We start from the raw sequence: 12,505 nt of genomic DNA, 5'->3' as shown, positions 1-12,505 counted from the left end.
GAGGTGATGCCTGGGCAGTTTCTTCCGGTGTTGTCACACTGGGTGCAACACCACCACTATAGCTCATCTCGTTGTGGATATCTTGATAATCAAATACTGCCATCGAGAACTTTACATGAGATCAAGATAGTAAGAAATGAGAGAATTTGTTAATTGCGAAGACCAAATAAGCTAAGGATTAAATAAATCAACGCAAGATAAATGTTAACCAATGTATTCGTTGAACAATAAATCATTTTCCCGCAAAACACTCTTTCATATCTTAGCAGAATACCTACTAACGATAACAACAGTCAACTGATATATTTTTGAATTTTAAGAAAAATATAAGCATAATTAAGGAAATAATCCAACGTAATTGATTTTCAAATAATTTTCAAATTTAAATTATACGTCGGGTTAACTCCATTAAATCATCATAGATCATAAGTATTTGACTTGTAGCATATAGGGTTTTGCACCATGTGTTTCTTGTTGAATGCTTATAACTCCCTGAGCATAAAATATTCACAAACATGATCTAATGGTGCATAAAAACAGAATGAAACGTAATAAAAATATGATAAAGTTCATGTGATGTTTTCACTTGTCAGGTGTTACAAGCGATGTTGGCAACATCACCTGACATAACTCCCAATCATGAAATTTTTTAATTTTTTTATTTTCAAAATTGGTAACTCTCATACTAGAAAAATAGTCTTCATTGGACTTTTCAAGGTAGCTTTTTCCTTTTTTCCTGCATTTTTAGATAAAAGTGATAGATTTCACAGTAGAAGAACGGTCTTCATTGGACTCTTCTTGATAGCTTTTTCTAATTTTCTTCTATATAATTTTTTCTTCTTCTTAATCTAGTTTCTCCAGTTCACTTTTCACATGAGACAAGATCATAAAATACATGAACATCTTTCAACTGCTTTGTGACTAAACAGAGTATTTATCACAACCAAGTTCTTGATTGAAATTTTGTGAGGAATTGGGAGCACATCAAGAAATTAGCCAGCACATTACAATCATAACATATGACAAAATGAATGAAAAAAAATAGAATGTCTAATTTCCTAAAATTTCACATGTATTTCAGGTGTTGTTCTAGATATTGTAACATTCAACACAACATCTATGAGTGATCATACTGCACACATGCTGAGAGATTTTTTTAATATTGGAAAATATCTCGAAATATAATGTTTTTGTGAATATGTCTGTCGATTGGTTATTAATCTCATCAAATTCCATACAGATCAAACATCTCCACTAAATCTTGAATAAAATGATGTCTAATGTCAATGTGTTTTGTTCGAAAATATTGTACTATATTTTTTTGGGATGTCAATTACCTTGAATTATCACAGTACACGATGTGAGTCTCAGTCTTAAGGTCATATTGTTCTACCATCTTATTCATCAATAGAAGTTGAGAGTAAAAACTCCAAACGGTCACATATTTAAATTCAACAGTTGAGAGTGACACACAATTTTGCTTCTTACTATATTATAAAACTAAGTTATTTCCAAAGTAGAAACAACCTCTTGTAGTGCTCTTTTTCTCGTCTAAATCCCCAGCCAATCGGAATCACCAAATCCTACTAGACTGGTATTGGTTTCCATAGTGTACGACAATCCCAAATCCAAAATGTCTGCTATGTATCGTAAGATATGTTTCACAGTTTTTTAAGTGCGTGATTTTGGGATTTGATTGGTAATTCGCACACAAACATACACTAAACATGATATCTGGATGTCTTGCAGTCGAATATAGGAGGCTGCTAATGATGTTGTGGTTCAGGGTGTTGTCAACACCTTCACCAACATCGTCTTTGCTTAGTTTCTCACTAGATCACATGGGAGTTTTTATGTGTTTAGTGTTATCATTGCAGAATTTTTTCACTGAATTCTTTGCATATTTTTTTGACAAATAAAGATTTCATCGTGCAATTGATTTATTTGAAGGCCAAAGAAGAAACTTAACTCACCTATCATGCTAATTTCAAATGTCAAAGACCTATATTCAACAAAAATTATCCACATGTGTTGAGAAGAAGCACAAATTTTTTTATCATCCTCATAAACTTGACATATGAGTATATCATGTTTTAAACTTTGCCTGAAAAGATTTTTTTCGACCTCACCATGTTTGAAGCTAATAAAAATAGATAATCAATCAACCTACCTTACCAAGCACGTAGAGCTTGTTTCAGTCCATACAATGCCTTCTTCAGGTTATACACATGGTCAGAGTGATGTGGATCCTCAAATCCTTTTGGTTGACTCACATAAGCTTTTACATTCAAAATGTCATTCAAAATCACTTTTCACATCCATAAGATAAAGTTTAATCCTCAAGTGACATACAATGACAAACAATAGTCGGACAGTATCAATGCGAGCTACAAAAGCGAAGGTTTCATCAAAATTCACCCCCTCAACATGTGTATACCTTTAAGCAACCAATCGAGCTTTATTTCTAACAACATTCCATGATTCATTATTTTTGTTATTAAAAATTCATTTTGTTCCGATCACGTTGACATGTTCAGGCTTTGGAAATAAATATCACAGATCATTGCGGACAAACTGTTCAAATTCCTCATGCATAATATTAACCCAAAATTCGTCTTTTAAGGCTTATTAATGTTCTTCGTCTCAATGTGTGACAAAAAACAGGAGTGATATTTAATATTTAAAAGAATGTTTTTCTTATCTTGTAGGAATCTATTTAAGTAATCATCTCAAGATCAACATAAGTCTATATATATTGAATATAATTGTTGTACCAAAGGGAATTGAGAGAAGCAAGATACGATAGAACAAAGAAAGAATTTTCTAAAGGACTCTTAAAGACAAAGCATCGATGTTTCACTGTGTTGTCGTGACGTGTCACAAGCATCACGTGCTTTCAGAAATTAAGTTTCACAAAAATGATTTTGAAGATATATATATATATATATATATATATATATATATATATTATATATATATATATATATATACTAATGTGTAACGTCTTTTCAAGAGGCGTGACTTTCAAAATTTTTTTAAACAAAAAACAAGTCACGCCATATGAGATGTCGTGACTTGCTTATTATTATTTTTTAAAATAAAAAGCAAGTCACGCCATAAAAAAAAAGTCACGTCAATTTAGTAGGCGTGACTTGCTTTTACTTTTAAAAAAAAATAGTACAAGTGATATGCTTAAATTATTTCAGAGTTGCACGCCTCCGCACATGTGTTAAAAGCTGCAACAACATAACTTTAATAATTTCGAATTCATTATAATATTATAAATTTTTCACTATAAATTGAAGACTTGCAGTCTCACTTCATTCACCCTTTTCATATTTTTAATCGATAAGTTCTCGTAAATGTTTGAATACACGGATCCTCATCTCTTCCCGTAAACTCCATTGTCAAAGCTTCATTCCACCGCCGCCTCTTTGATAATCGATTTCGGCCGCGCCGTTGGTCAAAATATTTAAGTAAATATATATCTAGAAAGCCCTTGACGAGAGCTACATTTTGGTACCAATATTTCAAGGTATTTCGCTACTTCGATTTTCGATCGTCGGAGATGGTGGTGATTTTCCGGCCATTTCTCGACTGAATTCGGTAGTTTTGGGTTGTAGGTTGCTTATAGTTGAGTTTATGATGGTTTTCACAGCTAGTTAACTCATTTTCCGACGAGTTCAGTTCCCATCGTCGCTCACTGTTGTTTTCACTTCCTCCAAATTTTATTAATTTGATTTTTTTTTTCGTTTTTGCAGGTTCATTTTAGTTTCAACTTATATCAAAAGGTATGTATACTAACATAAATTATTATGTTAAATATAAAGTTATAAATGAAATTATTATTAATGTTAGACTAATTTTGTCATGTTATATAAATTTTTTTCAATTTTAATTATTAAGTGATTTTTTTAGTTATTACTAATATTTGTAAATAAATTTGAAAATCGTTCTAAGCCTTATTCGAGATGCATCGCCCAAATTGAGTTCTTCGGCAATTTTGAATGTCACAAAACATTCCCATACCAGCACTTGATGGAGATCAGTTTCATGAACGCTCAAGACGGAGGCGTAAAAATTATGATTGGGTAAAACATCATAGACCAATAGTGAATGCGTGGGAAAATTGTCATAATCTGATCGTTGACAGTGAATTGGTTGAAAATTTTAGCATGACATATAATTATGAGACATGGTATGATTCTATCCAGTACAATGTGCACTCAGTGAACAATCCAAACTTTCATGAATTGAGTCAACTGAGTACCAGTCTCTTGCACCAGAAAAATGTATTTCTTAGTTGATTATTATAAATATAAGTATTATTATTATTATCTAAACAAAAGTTAATTATTATTCTAAAATACAAAAAATGTATTTCTTAGTTGTATCTTATAAGTCAATAATATTATAAATAATAATTTTTATAATAACAAGTTTTGATACTACGCATGTCAAATAAAATAATAATAATAAATGAAATTAATTGTAATATTTATTTGTACTTAAGTAGTTAAAAACAAAATTAACCGTAGTTATAATAAAAACATTTATATTATTGATGTAAAATAAATTAATCGTTATACTAATTTTTTTATATACTACCTATATAAAACAACAACAATAAGTATTGTTATTATCATTTTCATAATATAAAATGATAAGAATACCTAATAATACATATAAACATAATTAAGCATTTTAATCATAAACTCAAAACGTAATATTATGATAAATTCATAATTTATATTCGAATAGTCAAGTAAATTAATTTATACAACGCCTACCTCAAATGGAAGTTCAAAATCAAAATTTTATCTGCAAATATATAATCACAAATAACTAAATTAACGGTTTTAATCAAACATTGAAGGATAAACTTAACTTAAAACATACAGACCTCATGTGCAATTACTTGACAAACATCGAACGAAAATCCACAGGAATGAACAATAACGATATATTTAAATGCAGAGAAATGAAGAATGATAAAAGCACAAGAATAATACATTTGAAACGAGGGCAAACATATATAAGCAAATTTTCAAATAAAAAACAAATCATGTTAGTACTGATCAGTGATACATCACATCACTTTAACATGAAAGTTTTAATTCAAATTTTTTTTATCGTCTTCTTTGTAAAAGAAAAGAAAGATGCATACATAATTGAGTGTAGGGGTCGTCAGTCTTTCACATGACAGAGGTCTTTACCCCAAGCGTCCAACAATTATTTTAAAGAAAAATCAGCAAATAGGCTTTACTTTAAAAAAAATTAAAATTAAGCAAGTTTCGCCATCTCCGATGGCGTGACTTGTTTTTAAAAAATAAAAATAAAATTAGCATTTTCAAAAAATAAAAAATAAGTCAAAAGCCTTTGTTTTTTTAAATAAAAAAAAATTAAAAGTCTTGCTAAATCTTTTTTTTTTTGCCTTATTTTATTAACCATTTACAAAATATGTTCTAACGGTTAAAAAGCCCTATATATATCATATGTTAATTACATGATTGTTGTAGTTAAAAATTCTCTGTTTAATCAAACTACCATACTACTTGAATTTCGAACCGTAAGTCGAACAAATACCATAATGGGCGAAAAAAGTGTGGGTAAATTTCCACACATTCCCATGATTTTCGAAGACGTGAACAAGTCATTGCGTGTGTGAATAGTTGAGTTGATGGGTAAATGAACCCTAAAGTTTTGCAGGTGTTTGTTGAATACAGAATGAGAGAACAGTACTATCTATCTAATATATAATATAATATATTGTACTATTAATATGTGAATGCGACCCCTTGTTGTTACATAAACATCACTCTTCCCAATATATATAGGTACCCCGAAAGACTGTTACAATGTTAGAATCAATCTCGTTGTATTTGGTTCAACGATGAAACTAAATGTCATGTATCAGTTGTATTTTGTGTGGTCAGGATTTTTTCCCCTTTTCTCTCCCATCCTCTACTTTTTCTTGGTTCAACCTTGATTTTTACTGCAACCCATCTACCATAATTTATCTTGTATTACATTGATTACGCTCTCACCTCATGTTACATTTGCACGAGTCAAGTTATGAGGGAAATCCACGTTAGTACCTCAAAAGATTGGATTGTCTGTCTTGTGATATATCACATAAATTTTTATACTATTATTTCTTGAGTTAAATTTATGATACAGATATCTGACATGAAATCGAATATTCCATGAGATAATGATGATGACAAATATAATAAATTGAGATAAAGATAGAATATATGAAATCCTATCCAATTTCGATTCATTGTAATCCTTATATATGATAAAGGTGGATCACATTGAATTTGAGAAGAAATTCCTCGCTTCCGCCACTAGGATGGTATCCTAATCCTAGTTTCCAACTGTCCCCCGATTTGAGCTATAGGATCCCATACTAAAAACCGGGTTTATTAAACGGTGTTATTCTGCGTATCTCGTATATATCTCCTTCTATGCAAGGTAAATATTATATTCGTCAAGAGTGGGTCTCATGTGAGATCGTCTCACGGATCTTAATCTGTGAGATGGGTCAATCCTACCCATATTCACAATACTTTTTATGCTAATAATATTACTTTTTATAGTAAATATGAGTAGGGTTGACCCGTCTCACAGATTATGAGCCGTGAGACGGTCTCACATGAGACCCACTAGAGATGTCAATGAGGCGGGTATGGGGCGGGTTTGGCTAAACCCAAAACCCTCCCCATGAAAAAAACTTTGACCCATTACCCGCCCCACTACGATTAAATATTCTTCGGACCCACTTGACCTTGAATACGAAATGGGGCCGGGTAAACCACCGAATATTTTTTTTAAAAAAAAACTCTTTCTTCTCACATGACTGAATTATGAAACAAATAAGCCTCTAAATATAACATTGTGGAAAATTAATTCATGTCTTCGACCACACTTAATAATAACAAACAAAGTATTTTCAGGACATAAAGAATTACATAAAAAAAAAGTTACTAGCTCTCCAAAAAATTCTTGACATCCCCCAAAAAAGTCATAACATTATTTAAACAAATCAATATAAAATCAGTGAGTAGACAATATTTAAGTCTACTAAGATGAGGACCAACTATTCTTCCACTATTGCTAAAAGCAGATTCAAATGCAACAGTTGACATAAGAATAGCTAAGATCGTTATAGTTGAGGTGAGCTACTAAAAAAATGAAAATTAATAAAACTAAAACTCTAAAATATTTATATGCACATATATATGGGGCGGGTATGGGACGGGTATTATAGGACCTATGACCCGCCCCATATCCGGACGGGTCTGAAAAATTGGACCTGAGACCCACCCCATGACCCATTTAGTATGCCCAAACTCACCCCATACACGCGGGTCCATTGCGGGTCTGGGTAAAACCCGGACCCATTGACATCCTAAGACCCACTCTTGACGAGTAGGTCTCTTGTGAGACGGTCTCACGAATCTTTATATGTGAGACGGGTCAACCCTATCGATATTCACAATAAAAAGTAATACTCTTAGCATAAAAAGTAATATTTTTTCATGGATAACCCAAATAAGATATCCGTCTCATAAAATATGACCCTTAAAACCGTCTCACATAAGTTTTTGCCAAAGATCTATTATCTCAAATCCACTCCGTTCGTTCGAAGCTGACACAAGAATGTTATCTTTTTATGCAACAATAATTAAATGATAGCGGATCATAACACATACGATGCATGTATTTCATAAAAAAAAATTAGAAATGAAATTTTTTTTTTCAATTTAAAATGAAATTTATTAATTTTTTAAATTGAAATAATATGCGAGAAAAAATATAAAGGAAAATATAGTATATGTTGTTGGATAATTAGATAGTGTTTTGAGAATTATTAAAAACTTCACTATCATATCAAATAAGTTAATAAAAAAATCAACTTAGTATAGATAGGTCATGTGTCCTGATCAATTACTCAATTACGATAGTGAAATGAGTTGTATACAATTAAAGTCCTCACCGTATTGAATGTCCCTGTCAAAGCACAAAAGGGCCTCATAATTATTTTCATAACATCACATTCCATCATCATTTACATTTACACCATACAATATATTTACTTATTTAATTCTATCTTTTATTAATCAAATTATCGTATTTATCATTATAAGATCGATCATTTACTGTTTTATCAAAATTTATAGTTGATGGTATTAATACAACTCAAATATTTTAAACTCCATATCAGCCTAAGTGTCATAGTTCTGTCGCTCTACATAGAAGAGACAATTATTGCAACTCAATAATCTTACTTTCAATAATTGCACTCATTGCAATCAATGAGAATCGAACTCATGATCTTGGCTATGATATCAATTGTAAATCGAACACATATCATTTTGCCAAAAGATACAGTTACCGGTAATTATGTAACTCAAATATTTTAAGCCAATCTAATATAACTACTGTCCACACAAATGAAATTTGAATATAAGAAAGTGAATCTTAGGGCTCACACCCTTGTCATTGAGCAAATAGATCCTTGACATTACAAAAATAGTTCTTAATACCTAAACCGCTTAACCCCGACCATCGAGCCATCGACACTAACACCAAAATACCTGAAACCCGAGAACTCGATCCAACACATAGGTTAACAATTCATAGAGTAACTGTGAAATCTAAGATGAGATCAAGGTACACGAGCATATGTCATTATCAAGAACTTTATTTTTCATCCAATCCAATTAAGCAGTCTGTATACTTAATTAAGAAGCATTGATCTAACGAGGCTTGGTGTCAGATATCTTTAATTCAAAGTAGACAGAGATATTGAATCACTGCCCTAACTGAAATTAGCTAGGGTTTTGTCCTTTGTTGCAATTGGAGGGACAGGTTTTTGAAGACTTTTATAATCCGTACAATTCCATGCAATCCAAAGAAAATTGTGTGTCTATTTACTGCTAACTCTGCGTTACATAATTTACTGCCCAATGTAGCAAATGCCTGAAACCGTTTCCACTTATATTTATATTTATGTCTGGTAAATAAATAATTAAAATCATCTCTGACTCAAATTTATATAATACTCAAACTTTTAAAAAAATTTATAAGGTGATCATATGAAAATTTTAGGAGAAATTAATTTTTCGTCACTTTTGGGTTTTTTTTATATAAAAAAAATAGAAATACACTTTTGAGCCCTTTACAGTAATTATCTTAGAAGATACCAAAATATTTAATTCAATAATTACCCTTCTTATCTTACTAAAAATATCATCAAGTGAATCCATATTTTACGTAAAAAGAATCTAAACAATTTTTTTTAAAAAAATAGAACTCTTCTAAATTGAAAATAATTATATTTCTTGTTAATTGTTTAGAATTATTTGATCGAATTAAAAATAATAATAATACATGCAACGCGTGTGCATATTTTACTATTATATATCGAAAGAGCGAAGTATAAAAGTTGAAGAAATAAAATTTTTAAGAGATAGTGTTTGGTAAATATGTTATACTGATACTAGATTTTAAAAAAAAAAAATTGCCAAAAATATATGTATTGAAGTGTTTGCAAAAGATAAGAGTTAGATGATGTATGGTGTGCATTAATGTAAGTGGTAATTTTGGACTGATAAAAAAATATTGGAGGCAAGAGAATATAGAAAAATTCTATTTATTTATCGAAAATTCAAATATCATAATTACTTTTGAAGAATCAGAATATACACGAGGTCCAACTTCTGCCTTCGAATTAAATTTAAAGTTAAGAAACACAAAAAAAATGATTGTTTAAGTGAAAAATGAAGAATCGGTAATTTTAGATGTTGTCATTAGTTGAATAATCCTAATCTTAGTCCACCAATATAATAATAATAATAATAATAATAATAATAATAATAATAATAATAATAATAATAATAATAATAATCTTCACACAGTGGGTTTTATTATAAATGTTTTTAAAAAAATAAAATTTCAAAATTAATGTATGTAGGCGGTAGCTATGGACGGACGCTGCAAATTACCAAAATGATGCAACATCCTCTGCTGCTCAAGCATCCACTGCTAACTTTTTAATTTTTATTTTTTTATTTAAAACTTTGACGCATTTCTTTTTTAAGAAAATGAGACTTAAAGACAATAATTCAAAAATAAGAGTTGAAGATTTCAATAATTTAAAAGATAGACTACCTTAAAATGGTAGACCGATTATTTTTTCAAAAATTTCTTTATTTGTAAAATATTAGGTAATTTATCTTTCAATAAAAGAAAGTGTGTATGTACGTGGATCCACTTAATTTTTGTATTTTTTTAAAATTAATGAATTTGTTCCAATTTTCATTTTTTGTATGTGAACTAATATGAAACATAAATCACCTTAAAATGGTAAACCGATCAACTATTTAAAATTTATTTATTTTAAAATATTAGACAATTTATCTTTCGAAAAAATGTGCATTCTTTTAATTTTTTTTAAAATTCATTTATTTATTTTAATATACTTTGATTTAGTTTTCGAAAAAATAAAAAACTGTGTGTAGGTCTAGTTATTTTTATTTTATTTTTCACAAGTAATATGATTAATAATAATAATTAATATTTTAAAAAATATCATAAATTCAAGAATTTTTCGTACGAAGTTCAAGAATTTACATTTTTCAACTATTATTTTTTTATTAATATTATTATTAAATAAAAAAAATAAGTGAATCGATATCCATACACTTTTCTTCATTTTTTTGAAAAATAAACCAACACATTTTTTTAATTGTTTTTCATTATTATTATTGTTTTTCTTCTAGAACTTGGACACATCTCTTATTTAAAAAAATGGGACTTGAGATAATATATTAAAAATTAGAGTTGAAACTTAAATTAAATCATTTGAAATATAGATCAAATTAAAATCGTGTAATTTTTTATAAACCAAAATATTTTTTATTTATTAAATATGTGTTGGTTGATATTAAAATTTTTAAAAAGTGGATCGACACATATTCATACATTTCTTTATTACCTGGTCCACCATTTTAAGGTGATCCATCTTTTAAATTATTGAAAACTCCAACCCTCATTTTTTACTTATTGTCTTAAGTCTCATTTTCTTAAACAAGATATGAGTTAAAGTTTTTTTTAAAAAATAATAATTAAAAAAAATTTAAAAAATAAAAAGATAGCAGCAGAGGATGATATAACGAAGGATAATGCAACGTCCTCTGTCCATTTGGAGGAGTTTGCAGCGTTTGCAATAGTTGTAGAGTTTTTGAGTACTTTTGCAAAACACAACCATGTACATTAATTTCATATATATTTTGAATATATATTTACTAACCACGAAGTAAAATCGACATTCATTCACACAAAAGATGAATGGTAGTAAGAAGAAAAATGAGCAATGTTATGAGCTGTATTATTAGCCAACCTATTCTCATGAATAAAATCCGCAACTACGGGTTCTTATATATGGTCTATGATTTCTGAAACACGTAGACCCGCTTAACCAATGTCTTCATTAAAGTTCGTGACTGCTTGCACTGCTAATAAAGAATCTGTTGTTACTTGAACATCATGGAACTGTTTGTCATAAAGTATCTTGATACCTTCCTTGATGGCCTCTAGTTCTCCCACAAGCACTGAAATAGGTTTTGGTATTTGTTTACCAAAGGCCAAAAGTAGTCGGCCTTGATTGCCTCGGAGTACTCCACCCACACTGTATCGATTCAGGTTCTCATTGACACATGCATCAACATTCAGCTTTAGAGCAGTCTTTTCTGGTTTCTTCCATTTCTTCACTAAAGATTGCTTCTTAGTAGTCGTTCTATCAGCAAGTCTAGCATCTTGGAATTCCGAGAGAAAGGCTCGACTCCAAGTAATGTTCAATTCGTTCAAGAGCATATCATTACCATGAAGGATATCTAGCTTTTCTTTCCAAACTGCCCAAGTTTGTATAGAAATTTTTTCAAACTCACCCCGTGTTAGTTGCTCAATCATCCACCAACAGAAGTCCATCGTACAAGACTCTTTTGCTACTTTCATCACTTGGTAGTATTCTCTATCCTTCCAAAGCCGTTTGACAAACTCACAGAAAAATAATTAATGACATGTAGAATCAGACATTAAATGACAAAATGAGCAATTCCCACTAACCGACACATGATGGTAAAACTGATTCTGGTTTGTAGGTATGATTTCATGTGATATTCGCCACAAAAAAAATACGTACCTTCGACGGTAGGGAGAGACTCCAAATAAAAGACCACCATTTTGCATTGAATGCTCAGACTGGTTGTCCGGTGGTAAGAAAAGTCCTTTTTGTAATCGAGAACCATCTCGCACTGAGTAGTGACTTTGGAATCAAACCGCCAAAATCTTGTATCACTCGATTCTCGAGCCGGAAGGGGAACTTTATTATTTCTTCTGCAATAAAAGAGTTGAAGTTGTTCCTGATTAATGTGGTATCCCAAACTCCATTCTCAATCAAGGAGTCCAATGTCGCATCTCTTTGCCATGCCCCATT

General features: G+C 30.3%; 1 protein-coding gene across 1 annotated transcript; it reads right to left on the bottom strand.

The window, feature by feature from the left end:
• Nucleotides 1-11,484: 11,484 nt before the first annotated feature.
• Nucleotides 11,485-11,997, bottom strand: LOC140829604 (uncharacterized). The gene has a single exon (XM_073192918.1). The coding sequence runs from the start codon at nt 11,995-11,997 to the stop codon at nt 11,485-11,487; it is 513 nt and encodes a 170-aa protein (XP_073049019.1).
• Nucleotides 11,998-12,505: the final 508 nt, after the last annotated feature.

The sequence above is a fragment of the Primulina eburnea genome, chromosome 4 (assembly GCF_022965805.1).
Source record: "Primulina eburnea isolate SZY01 chromosome 4, ASM2296580v1, whole genome shotgun sequence".
Taxonomy (NCBI): Eukaryota; Viridiplantae; Streptophyta; class Magnoliopsida; order Lamiales; family Gesneriaceae; genus Primulina; species Primulina eburnea.
Note: the sequence above shows the minus strand (reverse complement) of the source record. Positions and strands in the feature narration are given on the sequence as shown.